This window comes from Quercus lobata, chromosome 9 (assembly GCF_001633185.2).
Source record: "Quercus lobata isolate SW786 chromosome 9, ValleyOak3.0 Primary Assembly, whole genome shotgun sequence".
Classification (NCBI taxonomy): Eukaryota; Viridiplantae; Streptophyta; class Magnoliopsida; order Fagales; family Fagaceae; genus Quercus; species Quercus lobata.
The window spans coordinates 41,073,810-41,099,148 of record NC_044912.1 but is presented as its reverse complement, the minus strand read 5'-3'; the positions used below and the strand labels follow the sequence as shown (position 1 = coordinate 41,099,148).

General features: G+C 31.8%; 2 protein-coding genes across 2 annotated transcripts; one reads left to right on the top strand and one right to left on the bottom strand.

The window, feature by feature from the left end:
- Positions 1 to 1,800: 1,800 nt before the first annotated feature.
- On the bottom strand, positions 1,801 to 7,356 carry LOC115961749 (probable leucine-rich repeat receptor-like protein kinase At1g35710). The gene is made up of 2 exons (XM_031080673.1): positions 4,131 to 7,356; positions 1,801 to 2,478 (listed from the first exon to the last, which is right to left on the bottom strand). The coding sequence occupies exons 1-2, from the start codon at positions 7,354 to 7,356 to the stop codon at positions 2,096 to 2,098; spliced, it is 3,609 nt and encodes a 1,202-aa protein (XP_030936533.1). The 3' UTR covers positions 1,801 to 2,095.
- A 9,378-nt stretch (positions 7,357 to 16,734) lies between these two features.
- Positions 16,735 to 19,240, top strand: LOC115961748. The gene is made up of 4 exons (XM_031080672.1): positions 16,735 to 16,918; positions 16,994 to 17,102; positions 17,666 to 18,306; positions 19,233 to 19,240. The coding sequence occupies exons 1-4, from the start codon at positions 16,735 to 16,737 to the stop codon at positions 19,238 to 19,240; spliced, it is 942 nt and encodes a 313-aa protein (XP_030936532.1).
- The last annotated feature ends 6,099 nt before the right edge of the window (positions 19,241 to 25,339 follow it).

Sequence of the window (25,339 nt, the reverse complement as noted above, 5' to 3'; positions counted from 1 at the left end):
CTAAAATAGCCGAGATGACAACTGAATGCTCGGTGCGGTGTAGGAGGTAATCATCCGAAGACATATAACCCAAAAATGAACAGCCCCTCCAGGTTGCTGAGTAATAGGGTGTTTCACCATCTTCCTAACAACTTTCATAGCCTTAACCTTTTTCTGGTATTTGAGCCGAGGATTGAGCAACTTAAAATTTTTATTTAGTAGCCGACCTTTCCATAGGTTTGAGTCCGAGGACCATGCAATACCTTGGTTCTGTCCAAAACTCAGTTTTTCTTCCAAGTAGTTGGTTTCCCCATAGGTTTGAGTTCGAGGACCATGCAATATCTTGGTTCTGTCCAAAACTCAGTTTTTCTTCCAAGTAGTTGGTTTCCCAATAGGTTTGAGTCCGAGGACCATGCAATACCTTGGTTCTGTCCAAAACTCAGTTTTTCTTTCAAGTAGTTGGTTTCCCCATAGGTTTGAGTCCGAGGACCGTGCAATACCTTGGTTCTGTCCAAAACTTGATTTTGATAAGTAGTCGGGGGAAATAACCCCTCGGCTATGGCATGAGACCTTGGTTTTGAGGGAATTAGCTCCTCGGCCGAGCCCCTAGAACCATCTGTGCGGCTGACGCTACAAAGCGTAGCCCCTAGTAAAGAAACATAGCCCCTAGTGGAACTTTACGCTAGAACACAACAATTGGCCGCTAGAAATGACAAGGGAACTGTCTCGACCTACCGCCTATGCCAACACACAAGCCGTTCCCACAGACAGCGCCAATTGTAAGGACACGATTCGTAACGACCCGTAACAGTGTTGGGTTCGTACGTAAAAAGGCCCAAACAATATCATTTGTAGAGCGTGGGTTTGAAAGGCTAGGCCTTGGTCACCAAACGGTGGGTTTTTCATGGTGTTCATACATGAATAAGTCATTTTCGCCCTAGGAGTCTTTTTCCTGGAGGCGGGCTGGGAGGCTCTGGTTTTTAGCCATTTTTCCCAGCCTCTTCTCTAGATTGCTTACTTTTCCTTTTATACTAGCCTGTGTTCCTTATCCTTCGTCCACGTGTAGGATCGGCATTTCAAGACTGATACTTGTCCCATCAGCCCATACCTAGAGTGGTTGGGGGTGGTTGTAAAAGCTGGAGAGTATGGCTCTGTCAGGTGCAGAGTATTGAATGGCAGTAAGGGCAGCTTTCCCTGGTCGCTATACTTTCCAGCGTACCCTTTTCTATTGACACAGATATTTTAGATTTTTTCCCAAGCTGTTTTCTATACCATTTTTGCCCTTCCTTCCTGTGAGATCTCGGACATGCCGAGGACTGAATTGTCCTCGGCTGTGTCCCAAGGCTATTTTGTACTTGTATTACCGATCCTGGGCTATAACCCTTCTTGGCTCGGGCCTTAAATCCCAATGAATAAATGGGCCAGGGCCACAAACTATTGGGCCCCACAGTAGGCCTAACCATGTCTTCCATTATAGAATTTTCTCAATACCAATCAATAAAAGATAAGAGCTGGTACCAATAGAAATCTGCATTGCCTTGCTCTTTGCTTGAGCCGTGTACATTTGGTTTTCAATTTCTTGATGCTTCCTACCATTGTCTTTTTCCATCAACTCCTATTTCATTAGGATCTTGATAATATTTACACTTTTCTTAGTTTCATCAGTATTCATTTTCTTATCTGTCTCTACCTTTTTTCAACTACTCTTTGGCTCTAAGTAGCAAAGACAATGGAGAAAAAGAAAAAGGTTTTCTGGTACAAGTGAATTTAGGTTATGACATGTATTGTATATATACTGAATCAGATTGTGTACAAGAAATATTATCTAAGAAGTATACATGTGAATACATATATTAGGAATCAAGATTGCCCTCACTAGTGCTCAATTTGTGGTCAGCCCCACATATTATTAAAAAACTTAAAAAAAAAAAAGAAAAAAGAAAAAAGGCTTATTGTACTAGGGACCTCAAGGTACAACATTCTCATTTACTAGTTCCTATCTAGAACTAGAAGCTAGAATGGGATTAAACATCTTGAACAATCCATTCCAGGCCTGGCAGTACCTCATCCATCCACTAATCAGTGATCACTACTCTAGCTTTGATTCCAATTTGTACTATTTCTGATGCCCTGTAAGCTTGCTAATCGTTATATTGTCGAATTGGTAGGACAGGCAAGCTTGGGTTTGAGCTGATAGTTCTTGTGCCAGAAAACGCATGGTGGGTCGTGCCTCTGGAGTGTCACGCACACATGCTAAGGCTATGGTCACTACAAACACCACCTCCTCTGCTGTTTGGCCTGTGGGTGGTGGGAGTCTTTGGTCTAGAACATCCTTTAAAAGAAATTCTGTAGTGTCTGAAACTGGTGTTGCTGTTCTCGACTTTAATGACAAGGAAGATAGGATCTCCCTAGGGTGCCTTCCCATCATAACTTCCAATGTCACCACCCCAAAGCTATAAACGTCACATTTATCTGTTAATCGCATTGTAAGCGCAAGCTCTGCACATTCATAAAAACAAATTCAATCCCATAATGAAACGTTGCCATCTAAAACATCTATGATACTAATCAAAGTTAACAAATGAAAGAAGAAAGAAATACATTTGAAACTAATCAAGGTTAACAAGTGAACATGGAAAGACAAGCATTTGGCAAAAGGATGAAAAAAAAAATGCATCTATATATTTCTAAAAGTTAAAGCATAGCGTTTATTGTTATTACGCTTTAGTTAAGCCACATCAGCGTCCACATTATTATCTTTTTTTTTTTTTTTTTTTTTTTTCCAATTTTTCTATAATTGTTTTTAACATTTATTTTTTTTAATATTTACACTTCTCCAACCTTTCTCCCTCCCTTACCGTTTCATCTTCCTACTACTTCTCCAACCTTTCTTTCTTCCTTACTTTTTCATCTCCTCACTACTCTCTAAATAAATTTCATTCTTTCTCTTTCCCTTCATCTTCCTTTATTTTTTGTCTTTTCTTATTCATACTTTCTTACTATAAATTTGTCGCTATCTTTTCCATTCTATGTATAGTTTTCTCTCACAACAAAAAAGTTCTCTCTCTCTCTCTCTCTCTCTCTCAATTTTTTGTGGATTTTTTTTTCTTGTATATTTGCTTTAGGTTGATAATTTTTTATATTTTTTAAAACTTTACTTTGGGTTAATGCGATTTAGTTTTGTTTATTTATTTATTATTAAATATTATCTTATTGCGTTATAGAGAATTGAATATAGCATATAAAAATATAATATTATTCTATTACATAGTATGATTTGGATAATTTGATATTTATTGTAAATTGATATTTCTTCTATTACATAGCATGATTTTTTATAGTACTAAATTTAAATGTTAAACTATGAGACTTTACTAATTTTTGTATATTCTTTAATCCTTTGTGGTGGACAAAGTACTCTTAATAATTGTATTAAAAGCACATTATAATGCCATTTATTTAGAGAAAAGTAAAAGTTAACCAAACGAAAATAATCGGATGGGTGAGAAATTTTAGCTTTTGCAATTTTTTATTTATTTATTTTATTATTATTATTATTTTATAACAATGCATATATTGAAATTTAATTATTAGATTTTGCAAATAATTGTTTATTTGATAATATGCTTTGGGTGGATGAAATTACAACAAATTGTTTTCCTAATTGGTCCAATTAATCATTGTTAAGTTTTATTAATTTTCTTATTTACATTTTCAGTGTTTTGGATTGTAGGTAGAAAAAAATAAGGTTTGAGAAAGTTTGTTTAAAACTAAAAGAATAATTTCCAAATTTTATATTCTTTTTAATGATTCACAAAATGTTATAAATAAATTTTATTAAAAAATGAATATTTTCATTAACTTGCCTTTTGAATTTCTGGGAAAAATTGTATTGTTTTCATTTTGATATGACAACATTTATATTTATAATTTATGATTGTTCCTATATTATATTTATGATTATTCCTATAATAAATAAAAATATGATTATGAAATACATTATTCTTTATTAAATTAGTTTAAATTATAAAAAAAAAATTTAATAAAACTACCATAAAATAATTATCATGCTCATGGCAGGTTTGTGGCTAGTACTAATGAGAAGCCTTCTTTTCTTTTCGGAACATGTAGAAGTTAGATTGTTAGCTTACCTGGAGCCATGTAGCCGTAAGACCCAGCAATTTTCGTCCAGTTACTCGTATCTGGGTTCAACAATCTTGCAACGCCAAAATCTGAGAGTCGTGGCTCGAACTCAGACTCGAGCAATATGTTATTCACAGTTATGTCTCGGTGCACAATTGGTGTAGAGCAATCATGGTGCAAGTAAGCAACTGCATGAGCCACACCTTGCACAATTCTCACCCTTGTGTCCCAGTTCAGCTCCGCTTTCCCTTCCAACCCATACAATGCATTTCCCAAACTGCCTCTCTCTACATATTCATAGACCAAGTACATGTACCCCCTCATGGAACAAAACCCATAAAGCTTAATGATATTCCGGTGCCTAACTTCTGTCAACACACGAATCTCAGTCTCAAAACTCTGGCGATTGACTGCTGTTATGTCAGTGGAGTCTGACATGTTGAGCCTTTTAACAGCGACAATTTGACCTGTTGGCAATGCTGCTCTGTAAACGGTTCCAAATCCACCATTTCCAATACAGTACTTCTCATTGAAGTCCTCAGTGGCCTTCACAATATCCCCGAATGTGAATTCACCTTCTCTTACCCATATCAAGGACTCAGAGCTGACATGGGACTCTCCAATTCTTCTGTTTTCTTCATAGTGAAATTTAGTTTTACGGTAAATTATTATGAATCCAGCAACAATATTTGCAAGCAATAAGAGGCCACAAACCGGAATGAGGACAGCAATTAGTAGTGTATTTGAATGCTTTTGCTTTGTGAAATCTGTGTAACAAGTACTTAGTTTTGCTGCATTTCGACACAAACCTGAGTTTCCAATGTAAGCTTTTGCAGGTGCTTTTTCGAAAACTTTAGCAGTTGGGATTTGACCTGTTAACTTGTTATAAGAAAAATCAATAGAGGTGGAGATTAGACTAACCATGCTGATAAATGATGCGGGGATTTCCCCTGAGAGCAGGTTATGTGAAATGTTAAGGCTCTCCAAACGTGTAAGCTTTGCAAGGTTTGAAGGAATCATTCCTGAGAGTAAATTGCTGCTGAGGTCTAACAAGATGCTCAATGCATTTAAGTTACCAAGTTCGGACGGTATTTCACCCGATAGGTTATTGTTGCTCAAGTCCAAGCTCAATAATCTCCCACAATTCCCAAGCTCTTTTGGTATGTTCCCTGTTAACTTGTTCTTAGACAAATTCAGTTCTTCAAGCTGACCCAAACTGCCTAGACTTTGAGGAATCTCTCCTGTCAGAAGATTCTTGCTCAGATTGAGCTTGTACAGGGTTAGATTTCCCAATGCAACTGGAATTTGCCCAGACAATTCGTTTGAGTCAAGAATTAAAGAGTGCAATTGAGGCAACCTCCCAAGCTCAGCAGGGATTTCACCCGAAATTCTGTTTCTCCCCATCTCTAAAGTGGTTAGAGATTCACATTTTGTCCACTCTGGTGAAATTTTGCCAATAAATTGATTGTCATTAAGAGAAATGAAATAAAGATTTGGATGAACCCCAAATGCATTTGTGATGTTGCCATTGAGGTTGTTCCCATCAAATCGCACCCTCTCTAGTAGCGAACAATTTCTCAAGCACTCAGGCAATGGACCTATGAAGTTGTTACTATTCACTGTGAAATGTTGAAGAAGGAAGCCGCTACACAATTCAGGTGGCAGTTCTCCTGAGAAGCTGTTGTTACAAAAGCTAACACTGCTTAGAGAAGGACTAAATTTCCCAAAGTCGCTCGGAATATTACCCGAGAAGTAATTGGTGAAAAGAGATATGATCTGTAAATTACTGAGGTGAGAGATGTTTTCTGGCAGCTCCCCGTATAGCTGGTTAGTGCTGAGATCAATAATCTGCAGCGAAGTCATATTTCCAATTGCTGGTGGGATTGTGCCAATGAGATTGTTTGAGAAAAGTTGTAAGGTCTGAAGGTTTGTGAGGTTCCACAGTGCTAGAGGAATTGGACCAGACAGGCGGTTGTTTGATAGGTCTAGTTCTGTCAAATCTTTCAAGTTACCTACCTCAGAGGGAATTGAACCTGTGAACATATTATTGAACAGAAAAAGACGTTGGAGCTTGGTCAACTGGCCAATTTCCAGTGGAATCTTTCCAGTGAAAAGATTGTTCTGAAGCTCAAACGAGAGTAATTCTGTCCAATTGCTGAGAAAGTACGGTGAGATCTCACTGGAAAGGTTATTTTCAGATAAACCCAATTTGGTAACTTTGGTCAAGTTGGTTAAAGACAAAGGCACTTCCCCAGTGAGTGAATTGGACGCCAGGGACAAGTAGGTGAGTTTAGTACAAAAGCCTAGCTCAGAAGGAATTGTTGAATTCAAGGAATTCCATCTAGCATCAAGATACGAGAGCTCTGTCAACTGACCAATTGAAGAAGGAATTTTCCCTTCAAATGAATTGTTGTACAGTTCTACAATTTGAAGATTGGACATTGACCCAATATCTTCAGGAATTACACCACTGAACTTGTTTCGTCCTAGACGAAGATCTATGAGTTTGGAAAGCTTGGTAATGTTTGGGGACAGTACTGGTCCCTGGAACAAATTGTGAGTTAGATTAAGGTACTCAAGCTTGTCAAGATTGGTAAATACCATTTCTGGTACTGTTCCATTCAACTGATTCTGGGCCAAATCCAAGTAAGTCAAGTTTTGGCAATAAAGTATAAATCCTGGGAACCCAGAAGTGAGCTGATTATAACCAAAGCTAAGCCAGGTCAACAATGGCATGGTCAAGAACTTAGACCAGTCAGGTGTTTCTAAGTAGTTTGATCCAAGGTCTAAGTGCCATACCTTTTGAAGATTTCTGAACTGATAGGGAATTGTACCAGTAAGATGGTTGTTGAGGAAGCTTACGTAATGGAGCTTTGTTAACTGGCCTATTTCCGAAGGTATAGGTCCGCTGAGATTGTTGTTGCCGAGGTCAAAGCGAGTGACATCAAGAAATGGAGTGAAGTTGAACTGGGCTAGTGTTCCGTTGAGTTTGGCGCCAGAGATGATTATTTCAGAGACTGTTCCGGTTGAGTCGCAGACAATGCCATTCCATTTGCAAAGGTTGGTAAGGTTGGTAGAGGACCATGAACTGAGAAAAGAAGAAGGGAGGAGGCTGTTTTTCCATTGGATAAGAGCTCCTGCTTGTGTTGCAGGTGATGCTGTGGTCTTTAGTGAAAGTAAGAAGAGCAAGAAAATGTGAAGGAGAGGAAGAGGAGACTTTAGAATTTTTGCCATGCTTGGTTTTTATGTTTCACATGTCATTCCTCATGATCTAGTTTACTTTTAATAGCAAAGAGAGGTGGAGATATTTCCAGTGGTATGAAAGTGAAACTTTTGGCATCCCAGTCTACATGTTAGAAGTCCTTAAATTCCACGAGAGAATGTTCAAATCTGATGGCTTAATAAGATTTATATATTTTTGTCTATTTTCTTGGAAGGAGAGAAGGAGAGAATTGAAGATGGGATTAATTCACTTACAGGCCAATTTTACTCTAACCAGAAGCTGATCAGACTGGGATGTGCTGAATTTGATGACTGTATCAAAGTGAAAATTTTCCTACAATTTAAATATAGGTTGTATGTGACTTCTCTCATGATGCATACCCAATTAAATCCATACCCACATACCCCATATCAAGATGCTTAATTAGAACCAGATTGGGGTTGGCTGTTGTTCGTTTTACATATTTTGAAAATGTAACATGTATCATTTATTTTAAATTTTCTGTATATGAATGTGCCGAGTTTAGGCTGCATGTACTAATTAATGTAATGATTTAGACGATTTTAAATGTATGTGTGGGGCAATACGAGCCGTGTATACGCGCATGTTTAAGTATCACATTACATGTGTTGCCTCTTGTTAATTAATGATATAAAGATTAGAGAACAATTAATAAAGGTTTTGGTATTACCTGGTCTCTAATTTCCGAGATATCACAAAAGCATTGAAAAGTCAGGTTGCGTAGAAAAAGGTTAGAAAACAATTAATAAGATTGACTAGAGGAAAAACTATTTGGAAGTCAAGTGATGAACTTTCCAGGAAGGAAACACAATGGAGAAAAAGAAAAAAGTTTTCTGGTACAAGTGAAATTAGGTTATGGGCCTTATGGCACGTCAAGTATTGTATAAAGTGAATTGGATTATGTTCCGGAAATACTCTCTTAGAATTATACTCGTGCATACACTTCAGGAATAAAGATTGCCCTCGCTATGCTCAATTTGTGTTCCGCTCCACGTGTATATATATATATATATATATATATAATATCATATTATATTATATATAATAAAAGTTGGGATTAGATATTGTGATTGGGCCAAGTGGCGACACCAAATTACAGAAATTTTCTTAAATTTTTAGATTTTAAGAAAAAAAATATATAAGTTTTTTTCAACTATAATTTCTAAGTGGATATAATTTTTCTTCAACTATAATTTTTAAGTGGATAATAACTGAATAAAACTAAATAGACAATCCTATGAAAAATAAATAAATAAAAAAGAAGAAGAATTTGATCACAATTGGAATACTAAACCCAGCAGTATTAGGAGACCAGCAGACAAATAGTGCTAAAAAGAAGGATTTGATGAATACTAAACCAGACTTCTTGCTGAGGTTTCTTTATCAGAAGCAAGGTTTCAAGAGGTAAAGAATTGTGCAACTTTCTTATTTTTAAATTACTATACTACACGTTTATATATATAACCAAAAAAAAATGTCATGCGTTGATTCTCAAATACCAATTACAAATAGATAATACTAAGACAAATAAATAAATCTACCACTTATCAAGCAAACATTTAAAAAAAAAAAATTGTTTTACTAATAACCAAATATCCGAACCATGCATATTATACAATATACAATAATTGACCTATAAATCATTGTAACTTTTTTTCTCCTCTTTATCCCTTTTTTTTTTCCTAAGCTCTTTTTTATCCCATTGGACCATGCTAAAGAAATGTCTTTGAAAATGGGAAGTTTTAGCTTGAAGTTGAACACAATCGAGTTTCCCCGTTAGTATGGAATCTATGGCCAGGAGAAAAAGCGAGAACTTCTAAACAGAACAGACTCATGGGTCAATTCGTCAAGTAATCCCAAATGAGACGGCACATAATTCTGTCCTCATGTTTAAATTACTAATTGCTTTCATAGTCACCATCTGTTTGTGAAATAATCATATTACTAAGCATGTCATGCGTTGATTCTTAAATACCAATTTCAAATAGATAATACTAAGACAAATAAATAAATAAATAAATAAATAAGAATTTGATCACAATTGGAATACTATAATCCGCATCAAATACGGCAAAAAAAAAAAAAAAAAAAAACTTTCAAAAAGTTCCTCTCTTTCTCTCTCTCAAAAGAAAAAGATGATTTAGAGTTGTCTCTAAATTACAATAGAAGATTACTTACATGGAAGAAATCATCACCACTACTGAACTAAAGGCAAGTATTTTTTTCACTTTACAATTTACATTGACTTGATTCGTCTTACAAATATACAAAATGTTAGTTTGGTTGTGTATATTATAGTTGTTTATTTATTTATTTTTAGTTAAATAGTTGAACAATGTTGAAATAACAAGAGTTGCAAGATTAAAAGGAAGATCTATTATGAATTTACGACGATCAAGATTTGTAGATTTAGCCAACAAAAGACAAAGAATCATTATTCAAGAATCATCAACTATTTTTGCAATAGACCATACTAGCAATGAACAATTGAAGGTAACCAATATAGTTATACACTAATTTTTTGATTTCAAGTAAAACCTAAACGCGTAAATTATAAATATTCCAATGAACAAGGCTACTAAGGAAGCCTTTTTAAAAAAAAAAAAATAGTTGAACAATGCTGAAATAACAAGAGTTACAAGATTAAGACAAAGATCAATTATGAATTTGCGGCAATCAAAATCTATAGATTTAGCCAACAAAAGACAAAAAATCACTATTCAAGAATCATCAGCTATTCTTGCAACAGACCATATAAGTAATGAACAATTGAAGGTAACCAATATAGTCATACATTAATTTTACATAATAATTTTTATCAAATTACAAACCCATCTGCTTGAATTGTTTACATTTATTTCATAAACATCCTATCCACGTAGATTATGGATATTTCAAAAAACTAGGATTTTAAGGAAGTTTTTTTTTTTTTTTTTCTCCTCTAAAATTATTGAATAATAAAGTCTTTGTTTGCAACACATAAATTTTTTACTTTGCTTTAAATAGTTAAACAATGTTTTTTTTTTTTCTTTTTTCTTTTTTGATTAGAAGTTAAACAACATTGAAATAACAAGATGTTCAAGATTAAGACGAACATCCATTATGAATGAACGGCGAAAAAGAGAGCTACAAATTCAGCCACCAAAAACCATATGAAGGTAATGAAAATGGTCATACATTTATTTCATAATAATTTTTATTTTCATATGAAGTTAATCATGTGTTTTTTATTTCAATATTATTTATCTTTACAAAATTTATTTTCATTTTTTTTAAAAATTTCATAATTCTATATAGACTCCAACTCAAATGCGTAAAGAGACTGCCAATCCACAAACGATGCCATCATATGACAAAGGTTACTCAACTCAAATTTCATCATATTTTTGTTAATTTTTTGTACACTTTTTTAGCAGGTCAAGAATGTGTTAATGAAGATCCACAAATCTCTAGAAGCTGTGACACTAATGACATCAATAGTTTAACAAGAAGTAAGAATCAAATAATAATGTATATATTTTCTATAATTAAAATTTTTCTATATTTATAAAAAACATTTCATTTTTAATAATCTAAAAAATTATAAACAGGAATGTCTCTTCAAGCATGGAACTTTGGAAAACCAACATTTGAATGCCTATATTGCGGTTCACTTCTATGGTATATATATATATATATATATATATATTTTAGTTATTATCATTTTATTACTTTTGTTATTATAATAGTTATTTATTTCATTATTGTTTATCAAGTAAAATATATATTATATGAGTTTATGATAAAACCGTGCAACGCAAGGGCCTTTAACTAGTATATATATATATATATATATATATATATAATAAAAGTTGGGCTTATAAGTCGTGGTTGCGTCAAGTAGTTTCACCAATTCGCAGAATTTTTTTTCACATTTTTAGATTTTTCAATAAATTCATTCACTTAAGTTTTTAAATAAAAACAAAAAGTTTTTGATCTTTATCAACTTCTTTGGATAAAGTAACAATGAGTGTTCTAATGAACTTCTTCTTCTTCTTCTTCTTCTTCTTTTATTTTTTTATTTTTTTTATTTTTTTATTTTAAATTTTATAATGTAACAATTTTACTAGCTTACGTTAGTTTTTTTTTTTGATAAACATTTATCCTCTATCATCTATTTCCTAATAATAAAGTAACAAATTTAAACGTATTATTTTTTCTTCTCAATTTTTTTTTCTTTTGGAATAAATAACTAAAAAATAGCTAATATTTATTAACTTTAACGTGAACTAAAAAAAAAAAAAAAAAATCTAATGACAATCTAATAACATTAACTATTTTTTTGGGATAAGGTAAAAAAATAGAAAGAAAAAGTGGGGGTATATATCCTTTCTTTCTTTATGTTCATATCAAGTTATCAACTACTTCACAACTTAAAATTATCTAATATAAAAGTGGGGGCATATGTATGGTTTGGTATATTTTTCCCTTTTCCTACCGTACGGTTTATAAAATTTGGGCTTAGAAGTTGTGGCTGCGCCAAGTGGTTTCACCAATTTGCAGAATTTTTTTCACATTTTTAGATTTTTCAATAAATTCATCCACTTAAGTTTTTAAATAAAAACAAAAAGTTTTTGATCTTTATCAACTTCTTTGGATAAAGTAACAATGAGTGTTCTAATGAACTTCTTCTTCTTCTTTTTTTTTCTTTTTTTTTAAAAAAATTTTATAATGTAACAATTTTACTAGCTTACATTAGTTTTTTTTTTGGATAAACATTTATCCTATATCATTTATTTCCTAATAATAAAGTAACAAATTTAAAAGTATTATTTTTTCTTCTCAATTTTTTTTTTCTTTTAGAATAAATAACTAAAAAATAGCTAATATTTATTAACTTTAACGTGAACTAAAAAAAAAAAAAAAAAAATTTAATAAAAATTTAATAAAATTAATTATTTTTTTGGGATAAGGTAAAAAAAAAGAAAGAAAAAGTGGGGGTATATATCCTTTTTTCTTTATGTTCATATCAAGTTATCAACTACTTCACAACTTAAAATTATCTAATATAAAAGTGGGGGTATATGTATGGTTTGGTATATTTTGTTTCTTGATGTATGGCTGCATGTATGTATTTGCCATCTTCTTTTTGTTTTTCCATAAAATCCCCTTCTTTATTTATTTTTTCATCAAATTGAATATGTTTTGTGTGCGGGTTGCCTTTTGTTTAAGTTATTTTTGTTAACTTTGATCTAATTTATATGCTTATTATGGTCTTCAGAATCAATTGTATATCTTCCAAGAAAACTAATAGATTAATTTTAACAAAAATCTTATTCACTTTTTGAAAGATCTGTTTTTCAATATGTGTAGATCCCACAGACGGTTTCTTGATGTATGGCTGCATGTATGTATTTGCCATCTTCTTTTTGTTTTTCCATAAAATCCCCTTCTTTATTTATTTTTTCATCAAATTGAATATGTTTTGTGTGCGGGTTGCCTTTTGTTTAAGTTATTTTTGTTAACTTTGATCTAATTTATATGCTTATTATGGTCTTCAGAATCAATTGTATATATCTTCCAAGAAAACTAATAGATTAATTTTAACAAAAATCTTATTCACTTTTTGAAAGATCTGTTTTTCAATATGTGTAGATCCCACAGGTAGCCATGAGACCAAGATTTGAGCATCCAAAACCATGATAATGAACATCACTCCACAAAGAATGAAGGCAGAAAATTGATTAAATATAAAAAGAGTGATGTAAAAACAATGGATATTTTAGGTGATGTGAAATCTCTATGACTTCGCTGCCTTCCCCTTGATGTCAAAGTTAATTCAATTTTCATGTGAGTATCTTTACTTTAACTCTAATTCCAGATTTTTTTTAATATTTAGAAATTAATATTGTTTGTAATTATTGAATTCAAAGTTTCTTTGTGTCTATATATTTATGTGTGTGTTATTGTGAATTTTGCTTTCAATTTTTTTTTTTTAATTTTATAAATTTGGTAGTTTTAATTTGTAAATTCTAGATGATTGCTTGGGATTAAAGTAAAAATATTAGGTCAATTTTAATCATAATTCATGTAATAGTAGGGTGTTAGATGTTGATATTAATTTTATGCTCATTTACATTGATTAACATAAACATCTTAGTATGTTTAGTGATGATATTAATTTGACATTTTGAGATGCAAGCACTTCATTATAATTAAATATAAATGTTATTATACCGATATGTTATAATTATTATTTGTTGTTCCTTACCCTACTTTACCTTAATTGTTATTTGAATAAGTAAAAGTTATGCCTTAGTTCGACCGGGTACAACATTTCTCTTCAATCATTAATTAGTGTTTCTCAATAAAATTATTCATGTTATAAGTTTATGACCAAAATCGTGCAAAGCTCGGCCCGTTTACTACTAAAAGCTTTTAGAAATTTAAAACTTGCCATAATCTTTAAAATATTTTTACTATTTTATTTGTTATTAAATTTAATTATATTATCAAAAAATATATATTTTTAAAATTTATATATAATTCTTTTATATATTTTAATGTATTTTTTCTTTACTATAATTTCTAAGTTGATAAATATCTTAATTTAATTACAATTCAAATTCTTCATTTGATCCATCTAATCCTTATTTTATTACTATACTACATGTAAAAGAAAACATTTATATATAAAAAAAAGGTAGCAACATGTATTATTAAAAAAAAAAAAAAAAAACAGCAGCGTGTATTATAAAAAAATATATATAATTTTTCTTCTCCTATAATTTCTAAGTTGATAAAAATCTTAACTTAATTACCATTCAAATTCTTCATTTGATCCATCTAATCCTTATTTAATTACAATACTACATGTAAAAGAAAACATTTATAATTTTTAAAAAGTATATATATAATTTTTCTTTTACAATTTTTAAGTAGATAAATATCTTAATTTAATTACAATTCAAATTCTTCATTTGATCCATCTAATAATTATTTAATTACTATACTACACGTAAGAGAAAACATATATATATATATATATATATATATAATTAAAAAAATGTAGCAACGTCTATTAAAAAAGAAGAAGCCACATGTATTATAAAAAAAAAATGCAGCAACATAGTGTAATCTAATTCTTCTCAAATTCTTCATCTAATCCATCTAATCATGATATAGGAAAAAAAAATTAGTAACATGTATTATTAAAAAAACATTTAGCTATTATTTTTTTTTAATAAAATTATGTCTTCTCTCATTCTTTCAAGGACAAAAATTAAATTCTCATGTTAGTCTCTCTACTTCAAAAATTTAAATATTTATTAATTTAGATTGTTCTTAATTATTTAATTGAGGTTTCCACTTAAATATAATTTCAATTGTTGCTTTTGATAGTTTCTAATTATAAAATTCAAGGTTTATCCATTTAAATACATGTGATTAATTGAGCCTTAAAGTTCAATTTATTATTGAAAATCATTTTATATATATTTTTAAGGTATTTCTACCATCTTCTATACAATTTTATATACATACATATATATATATATATATATATTTATATTTTATGATACCTTAAGTCTCACACAATATACATTCATTATATAACTTAAAAGTAAAATATTCATTTATTTTTATTATCTAATTTTAAGTAAATTAATAAAAAAAAATTATTTACATATGAATTTTAATTAAACCATGCATCACACAAGCATAATGCTAGTATATATCTAAAAGCAAAGATCTCATGCAAGAGTGCATGAGCTCCTGCCATATAGCACTCTAATATTGCATTTAGCTTTTTTAACATTTTCTCATTAAGTTTTATTTATTTATTATTATTATTATTATTTTACTGTTAACAGAAAGATCACGTTAACTTCTTTTTACTATTATCTAAAATATGGGCAGTTGTTGAAAATTAAACCAAATCAAACCAAACTTTATAAAAAGCCCAAGTTCACTTATTCCTTTACATATTAAGACCTATGCATGATCTCTTTTTCATGTGTAGATTAAAGCCCAGACTCTAAGCCACTTAAAAACTCTCTTTCTCCTCCTCCATGAGGAAAATTGAAAGCTAAGATCCTGACTCACTTAGAAGCTCTTTTCCTTTGTACAAGCTTTCCTTCAGACTACACACACTTTTCAACTTCTTTACAAATAACGGTTTGCAATTTGGATTCACTGATCCTATCTGACCAAAGACCTACCATGTGGCGTTCTAATATTGCATTTAGTTTTTTTAACCTCTTCTCATTATTTTATTTTATATTTTTTTACTGTTACCCAAAAGATCACGTTAACTTTCTTTTACTATTATCTAAAAGATGGACTATTGTTGAAAATTAAACCAAATCAAATCAAACCAAACCAAACCTTATGAAAAGCCCAAACCCACTTATTCCTTTACATATTATGACCCAAGCATGATCCTTTTCCATTTGTAGATGATAAAGCCCAGACCCTAAGCAACTTCAATCTTAGTTTTATTTAGTTAATAGTTATTACTTATTACTCATTGTGATTTGTGAATCTGTGAACTTGGGTTTGATTTATTATTAATTTATTTAGTTAATACTTAATAGTTATTATTTGTAGGTTAAATTGAATCTATTGAATTTGTAATGGATGAAGTTACTAGCATAGAAACTTCATCTCAAGAAGTGCCAAATGCAAAATGTCCTCTTTGGTAGTATGTGAATAAAGTAGAAAAATCACCTGGTGCTACTGTTAAAAAAGGTGGAAACACATACTTTAAGTGCAACTATTGTGGTGTAGTTTATTTGGGATCCTATTCTAGGGTTAAGGCTCATTTATTAAAAATTCCTAATAAAGGAATTAAAGCATGCCCTGGTGTAACACCGAGCCATAGGCTAGTAATGCAGCGAATGCACGATCAAGTTGAGAATGATAAGTTAGAGAGAGAACAGAGAAGTCAAATTCCCTTACCCCCATCTCTTCTAGGCCGTGGGCCTATACCTATTTCCCCATTTCGGAGATAGGAAGGGAGTGATAGTACAAATCTGGTTAATGGTAAGAGGAGGAAGGTGACTGGGAATTCTCCTTTAGAGAAAGCATTCCAGAATAATGCTAGACATGAATTGGATAGTAGAATTGTTAGGATGTTTTACACCGGTGAGCTTCCATTTAACTTTGCAAGGAACCTATATTATTGTAATTCCTATGCATATGCTACTACCCATAGCATCCTAGGTTATGTTCCTCCTGGATATAATGCCTTGAGAACAACACTTTTGCAAAAAGAAAGAGCTCATGTTGAAAGACTTTTGAAACCAATTAAGGACTTTTGGCTTAAAAATGGTGTAAGTATAGTTTCTAATGGAAGGTTAGATCCACAAAGGAGGCCTCTTATTAATATTATGGCTATATCAGATGGGGGTCCAGTGTTTATAAAGGCAATTGATGGGTCAAGTGAGTTCAAAGACAAACATTATATTGCTGGGGTGTTGAAGGATGTTATAAAAGAGATTGGACATGAAAAAGTTGTCCAAGTCATCACTGATAATGCTAATGTGATGAAGTCTGCCGGAGTTCTTATTGAAGGTAAGTATCCTAAAATATTTTGGACACCTTGTGTTGTACACACTCTCAATCTAGCTTTGAAGAATATTTATGCAGCAAAAAACACTGAAAAGAATGAAGTTACATATGAGGAATATAGTTGGATTACACGTATTGCTGATGATGCATCCTTCATACGTGTTTTTATTATGAACCATTCGATGAGGTTGGCAATGTTTAATGAATTTTGTCCATTAAAACTACTCCAAGTTGCTGATACTAGATTTGCTTCAATGGTTGTAATGCTGAAAAGGTTGAAGTTGATAAAAAGATGCATTTAAGTCATGGCTATTAATGAGCAATGGGCTTCTTATAGGGAGGATGATGTTGGAAAAGCTCAAAAGGTGAAAGATATGATTCTAAGTGATCTTCAGTTGGATAAAGTTGATTATATCCTTGAATTTATAGCACCTATTTATAATATGCTATGAGTAGCTGACACAGATAAGCCGTGTCTTCATCTTGTGTATAAAATGTGGGATTCAATGATAGAGAAGGTGAAGGTAGCAATATATTGGCACGAAGGCTTGGAAGATGATGAGTATAGCTCATTTTGGAGTGTGGTGTATGATATACTCATTGATCGATGGACTAAAAATTGTACACCACTACATTGCTTGACTCATTCCTTAAATTCTAAATAAGTACATTTATTTTCTATTTTCCTTAGTTCCCCCTTCTAGTAAAACACATGTTTCATTTATATTTGTTTTTTTTATCTTTAACTAGGTATTACTCCATTGAATGGCTTTCGGAGAATCCAAAACGCATCTCTCCACATCGGGATCATAAAATTTCTATGGAAAGGAGCAAGTGTTTGGATCGATACTTTGAAGATGAGAATGAATTAAAGGTAGTGAAGTTTGAGTTTGCTGCATTTTCAGGAGGGAGGTTTCCTTCACCAGATGCCTTGACAGATAGGTGGGCCTTACTCCCTTTGGTTTGGTGGCAATACCATGGCTCTGCATTTCCAACTCTTCAAACCCCTGCCCTTAAACTTCTTGGACAACCTTGTTCATCCTCATGTACTGAGAGGAATTGGAGCACATACAAATTCATTCATTCCTTAAAAAGAAACAAAATGCCTCCTACATGCGCTGAGGATTTGGTATATGTGCATTCTAATTTTCGACTCTTGTCAAGGTGCAATGAGGAGTACGTAAATACAACAACAAAGATGTTGGATATTGCAAGAGACTCTTGGAATGAGAACGACATACATGGAGGAGCTGGAATTCTTGAGAATGCAGCCCTTACACTTGATGAGCCAGAGTTGGAGGCCATGGTTATTGGGAATGCTAGCACTAGTGTTACTACTAGTGAAAGTGAAGTTCGAAATGAAGCTATTGATCTTGATGATGATGATGTTGGTGTTTGATTGTCTTGTTGATTGTCTTGTTGATTATCTTTTATTTTGTTTTAGTTTCAAACTTGTGAGTTGTATTCTAATTTCCGAACATTATGGAATGTTTTAGTTTCAATCTTATGGGTTGTATTTAATTTATGAACATCATGTTCTAGTTATTATCTACTATTGCTCTTAAATTTGGTATATGTTTGTATAATGTGAAAAAGTATGCTTAGCAATATATTAAAAATATAAATAAAAATATTTTTAATAATTTTTTAATTGTCGAGTCCCACCGCATCCGCACCCACCTTTTTCAAAAATTGCCGAGTTCCGCACCTGAGTCCCGAAACGCACTTGTGCTTCATAGTGTATGATCAAGGAAGATGTACAATCACTCTAAAAAATAAAAATAAAAAGGAAATGTATAGTCTAACCTCAGTAGTCGCACCACTCTATTTTCTCTTCTTCTTCCAAAACTTCTCTCTCTCTCTCTTACTTACACACACACACACACACACACACACACACACATTTTGAGTGCTATATTAGGATTCCCCAAATTGAAGATAATGGGCTACACATTGGAAGGATTGTCTACTAAGATAATGAGGGTTTCTCTTGCTGTGTTACATGAGTAATTCTTAGATGCTCTTGAAGCACGGTGAATAATGTTCCCTTATCTCACATTTATGGTAAGATCCACTCATTAAATTCATGGTGGGGTCTATCATGAATGTGAGAAGAGGGAGCACCATTTTACTATACTCTGGGAGTATCTAAGAATTTTCCATGTTAAAAAAAAATTCAAATGGTGTGTGATATGGAATAATCACCAATAATCATAATGCATTCAACTATATCCATATTAAATTTTGAGTCGATTGTAATGGTATGGTACTAGGTATGAAGACCAATTTGTTAATGACTTTTGATATGCTTTTACAGCCGATTAAGAAATTCACAAAAAGTCGGACCAAATTGTTTGTGTGCCTTTGAATTGCTTGTTTTTTATTTTTTTTACACAAATGCATGAAAGTGGTGGGTCCATCATAAGCATAAAAATGATTATATGTTCATATATTGACAAAAAATTGAGATACTACAGTCGTAGATTCTAATAGCATTTGTCCTTTCTGAAAATTTAAACAATTTATAAGATTTTAGCCACAAATATTTAGCATATAATATATGATGCAAAAATAATTTTGGTATCCCACGGTAGAAACTAGAGAGGACTATAGAAAATTTTTGTTAGATGCACACCAATTGTTTTATTTATTTATTATTTATTTTTTTATTTTAAGTCTTCCTGTAGTATTTATTGTTTCAGTTTGAGACCAATATAATTTAATTGTACTTCTTATGCAAAGCTTGAGACCAACATACTTTTAGGCAAAGTTTTCCCGTGCATCGCATGAGTTTCCGACTAGTATATCTAAAAGCTAAAGCTTAGCATTTATTGTTACAAAGTCAATATTTTTAGGTTGACAACTGTAAACAAATTATAACCTTTTAGAACTTAGTTTGTTTAGGGTTTTATTCTTAAAAATAGTTTGTCCAGGGTTTAGTCTAGAATCATTCAGTTAAATAAGACAAATGAAGTTTAGCATAGTTGAAGATTCAAGAAATCAGGATATATATATATATATATATATATCTATATATATATTTCTAAGTGCATATAAGTTTCACTTATCTCGACCGATCGAGATGCACATCTCAACTAATCGAGATTCATGCAGATTTCAGATCTGACTTTTTCTCTCAGTCATTTGATCTAGGGTTTTAATGAAACTTAAGGATATTTAAATAAACCCTAGAACATGTTTTTATACATTTGAGAGGGGAGTGTTTTGTACACAAATCTAGAGATTTTTCATACCCTTTTGGAGCTACAGCTGGAGACTTTGTATAAACAACAGATCCGATTATAAAACAAAGTTACTGCATCCAATCAACCATAGTTGTTGATATAAATCTTTGAGTGGAGATCTCAAAATCACAAGTGAGTAAGTAATACTTGAAGTAGCAGTAGATTTATGGGTAATTCCATTTAGGTTCAATAAAAGTATTACTATTAACACTTTTATTTTTATTATTTATTAGGTGAAAATACACTTTTGGTCCCTACATTTTGGGCTGATTCTCTACTTGGTCCCTAAATTGATTTCCCTCCTAGGTTAGTCCCATATTTCAGAAAATCATTTTTATTTTGGTCCCTGCCGTCAACCCAGTAACAAAAAAAATTTGCGGTGGCAAATGAAATGCACTGTATCCACAGTAAATGTTGACGTGGCTAAAGAAATAATATTAAAAAAAATTTGATTTCACATTTTTTTAAATGTCACGTTAGCATTTAAAATGGCACATCATCATATAAATTAATAATAAAAAAAATAATTTCTTGATTTTAATTTAAACTAGAAAATTAAAAACAAAAATGCTTATCAATTTTTAAAATTGATAAAAAAAATTTATAACAATTTTCTTAAATTTTCTTAGTCAACTAGCATAACATCACAAAAATTAAAATTTCAAATATTTAGACCAAAAAAAAAGGAAAAAAAAAAACCTAATACTTTACTAAATAAAAAACCTATTGTAGACAGTTGATTTTGCACTCATAATTTAATCTTGGAAGATGGCTAGAGTGACCATTCATATACCCAAAATTTACAGTTGCATTATATGCAGTAATTCATTCATTGCATATCATAAAAATGATCTTGAGCATCTAACGGTCTCGACGGTATCCCCGATTTCCAAATCAGACTGTCGGATTGAAAGATATCACATGATCATGTTTTCACAAATTGCATGCATTTTGTTTGGGTAGAACCGATCACGCATGATTAATTTGAATTAATTCTGATTGGTTAAAAAATTAAAATTAATTAAATAATTTTGTGATTGATTGTTGGTTAGTGTCTAAAATAAACCTGCTTGCATGAGAATAAAGTGGATAATCAGATAACAAAGAAATTGTGGATAATTAAAATTTTTTAGAATATTTATCTATAAGATAACTATCATTTTAAAGACCTGAATATCAAGAAAAAGAAATTAATTTTTAGAATACAAATTAAAAACATGTCTAGGTGAAATTCCCAACTCAAAAATCCTTAAAAAAGGAGTCCAAATCGAACAAACCTGAAAAGCGGGCTCGGCACCTAAGAGGGCTTGTCAGCACTCTTGGAGTGTCAATCGGCACATTGCAAGTGCCAATTGGCCCAAATGCCTGGCCCGGCCTGGGTACCTCTTGATTGAGATAAAACCAATCTTTTTCGAATTTTTGGAGATAAGGACGCATTCCAATTTGTATATGATCTTATTCAGCTTTTTTTTCAAGCATCCTAACCTCTATAAATAGAGGAAAAGATCAAAATTCAGGGCCCTTCTTTGCTAACTTTTTTGCTCCCCTTACGTTAAAGACGTTCTGGAAGCCTTAGCTTTAAGAATTTCTATTTTGTAAGTAAAGTATTTTAGACCTCAAAGAAGTGAACATTTCTTTGATTTCTAAAATATTCTTCCATTGAAGGGTACGCCCATGCAAGTTGGTATTTGATCTTGTTCTTGTGTCTATTTTTCTTTTCACTTAAATAATATGTTGTGTTGTTTATTCCATGAATTTTGTTAACATGTGTTTGATTTAATCATGATCTTGTTCATAATTCATACATGCCATGTTTATATGCTTAATTGGAATTGTCATTAACATGTGTGTGATTTAATTCTTTCCTCAATTTCAAAATCTACAATTAATCAACAATTTTTTTTTAAAAACAAAAACAGATCTGTATTTTCACTAAATACAGATCTGAAATTTTTTCTGGTCAAAAACATATTTGTATTTTCACTAAATACAAATCTGAAAATTTTTCTGGTAAAAAAAGGTTTGTATTTTCCTTAAATATAGATCTAAAAAAATTTTCTAGTAAAAAACAGGTCTGTATTTTCATTAGATACAGATTTGAAAATTTTTCTAAAAATTCTTTTAGTCAAAATAGATCTGTATTTTTATTAAATGCAGATCTGAATTTTTCAAGCATACAAAATAGGTCTATATTTTCATTAAATACAGATCAGAAAATTTTTCTGAAATAGTTTTCTTCTTAAATAAAAAATTGCATATTTTAAATTTTAAAGAATGAATTAATAGATAGTTTAAAGTTTTTATTTTTTTTATTTTTTTATGTCATTCCATGAATATGTAAAATATGTAATGCATGCATAATAGATTTGAATTATGAATATGAATAATTTTTTTAAAAAAAATCTCATTTTCTCAACCTTTCAAAACAAATTTGATTTTTATTAACCAAACCTCCTTTTTTTTTTTTTTTATCCTCTACAAAACAAATCTGATTTTTACAAACCAAATCATTTTTTTTAACCCTTTCAAAATAGATCTAATTTTTGTTAACCAAATTTCTCTTTTCTCAACCCTCCCAAACAAATCTCATTTTTTTTTTTTTTTTTATTTTAAAAAAGATGGCATATTCATAAGACAAATTTGTTTAAATTAATTTTGTTAAGTGTTTGTCACATGTGTTATACCATATCATTCAACATCATACAGAAGGGTATATAATGGTCAACAGAGTCTAGAAGACCAGACTTTGTCTGGGTGGAATGGGTGCCTAACACCTTCTCATTCCGTAACTTAACTCCTGAACTTAGGTTTTTGGATAGTAGACTAGTGTTTTATCTTTTGTTTTGGTAGATTGTAATTAGGATCAAAAGTTTGTAATTTTTACATAGATTGTGCTAAGACCAAAGCCTTGTAAAGTTATTCTACCAAGATGTAATTGCATAGTCAATTAATGAAATTGAGGTACTTTTTGGACATATAATTGTATTTTATTTTTTCTTATTTTTTTTAATAAGAAATAAGTGGCGACTCCACACAATTATCTAAAAGAGAGGAGCCTTAAGCACCCAAATCTCTTTTTTGAGAGCACCCCAAACCTTGGCGGTCTCTCACACCTACTATAAAAAATAATAATAATAAATACAAAAAACCAAACCCACGAACCGAACCTAGATATCTCTCTCTACCCCTTGAGTTCTCTCACTCTCCATTTCTCTCTTTAATCTGCTCCACTCCAAACCGAGAGACCATGGCAAAAGACATCAAGCTCCAAACCCAGACACCTATGGCCAAATAAAACAAACTCTTTCTTTGATCTACCCAAAAACCCACCTTGTTCTTCCTGATCGAGTTCATGAATTCATTGGGGACTCTCTTCATGTCATCGTAGCACTCGAAGTAGAACGGCACGTGCATCGCCTCCATTGCATAGGAGCAGTGTCATCGCGTTGGAGCTCCATCACCAGGTCGAGGCATGTGGGTCACAGATCGGGTTTGGTAAAGGGTTACGAAATTGAAGGAGATGATTTTTTTTTTTTTTTTTTTGCGTGTTTGTTTGCTAAGAGAGTGGGGAAAAGAACCATTCAGATCACTCTCTCTCTGACTTGGGTTTGTTTTTCCCTATGGGTGTTGATTTGTTTTAAATTTCTGGGTTTGGTTTTTTCATGTGGGTTTGATGATTTTTTCATGTTGGAGGTTTTGGTGGGAGATAGGGATTTTGTATGAATTTTTGCATGTTTATTTGCTAAGAAAATACAAGAAAAGAGAAGAAAATTTTAGATTATTTTAATTTTCTAGGCAACCTTAAAGAACATGTTACCCCTTGTTCTTTTGAAAATAATTAAATGTATGTTTTTTTTTTAATAATATTTAAATTATTTATTTTAATTATATTAATGTTTATTTTTAATTTTTTTTTTAAATTTTATGACCTAGTTTTTTTATTAATTTATACGCTGATGTGGCATTTTAAATGCTGACGTGGCATTTAAAAAATGCCAAATAAATTTTTTTAATATTATTTTATTAGCCACGTCAACAGTAAGTGCACACAGTGCATTCCGTTTGCTACCTTGGATTTTTCTATTACTGGATTGACAGCAGGAACCAAAATAAAAACAATTTTCTGAAATTAGATATTGACTTAGGACCAAATCGAGAATTGGTCCAAATATAAGAACCAAACAGTGTATTTTCACCTTATTATTTTTATCAAAGATGGCCGACATAACATAATCCTAGTCTTGGGCTCCTAGTAAACCCTAAAAAAAATTAATAATAATAATAATAATAATATAATAAATAAAAAGTTTTTTTTTGAGAAGCTATAAATAAATAAATAAAAAGTAAACCTTAAAAATTGGGATGGGAATTTGTTTTTTGCCAATGCATAGAACTAAAATTCACAAACCCATGAATCATAGCTGGATTTTTTTTTTTTTTTTTTAAATAACTATAAAATCCAAACTATTTTATTAGTTAGCTAAGGTTTGAAACTATTTTGGTATCTAACAAATCGAGTCCAAAGGAGTTGATTTTGGTGTATAAATCGAGTATATTGCACTCGATTTCCCATTGCACAGCAGCTGAGCTGGATACACTGTCCACGTAGGCTGGAAATCGAGCAGAAAAGGACTCACTTTTCCTCCATGAAAATCGAGCTCAAAGGACTCGGTTTTGTTTAATGGAAACTGAGCCCTCTGAACTCGATTTCAGTTAAGCCAAAACATGGATTTTTTTCTATCTTCCTTTCCTTTCTCTCCAAATGTCGTCCCACTCCACTTCCAAGCCCTAAAAACCCATGAACAAATCAAATCCAAAACAAAAAATCGAACCCACTCTCCAACGTGTTCTTCTCCTCCACTGGAGCGGCGGCGAGAAACCGTGTGTCCGATCAGATTTCCATCGCCTGAGTTTGGTAATTGGCGAGAAACCACCTGGGTTTGGTAATTGGCGCCTGGGTTTTTGCATCGTTGCTTCTTTCTTCCACTGGAGCGGCGGCGAGAAACCACACGGTTGCTGGGTTGCTTCTTTCTTCTACTGGGTTTTTGCTGGGTTGCTGGGTTTTTACATCGTTGCATCATTGCTTCTTGCTGGGTTTGGTAATCGGTGCTTGGTTTTGCTTGCTTCTTTCTTCTTGTTCATCGCGTTTTGATCTCTGTTTCTGCGTTACTAAATCAAT

Bases quoted from the DNA above. Each gene is read 5' to 3' on its own strand.
- LOC115961749 (XM_031080673.1), bottom strand. From the start codon at position 7,356: ATGGCAAAAATTCTAAAGTCTCCTCTTCCTCTCCTTCACATTTTCTTG. The intron at 2,479-4,130 runs GTAAGCTAACAA...ATGAATGTGCAG, and splicing joins TTACGGCTACATGGCTCCAG to AGCTTGCGCTTACAATGCGA.
- LOC115961748 (XM_031080672.1), top strand. From the start codon at position 16,735: ATGGCTATATCAGATGGGGGTCCAGTGTTTATAAAGGCAATTGATGGG. The intron at 16,919-16,993 runs GTAAGTATCCTA...ATATTTATGCAG, and splicing joins TGCCGGAGTTCTTATTGAAG to CAAAAAACACTGAAAAGAAT. The intron at 17,103-17,665 runs GTTGGCAATGTT...ATCTTTAACTAG, and splicing joins ATTATGAACCATTCGATGAG to GTATTACTCCATTGAATGGC.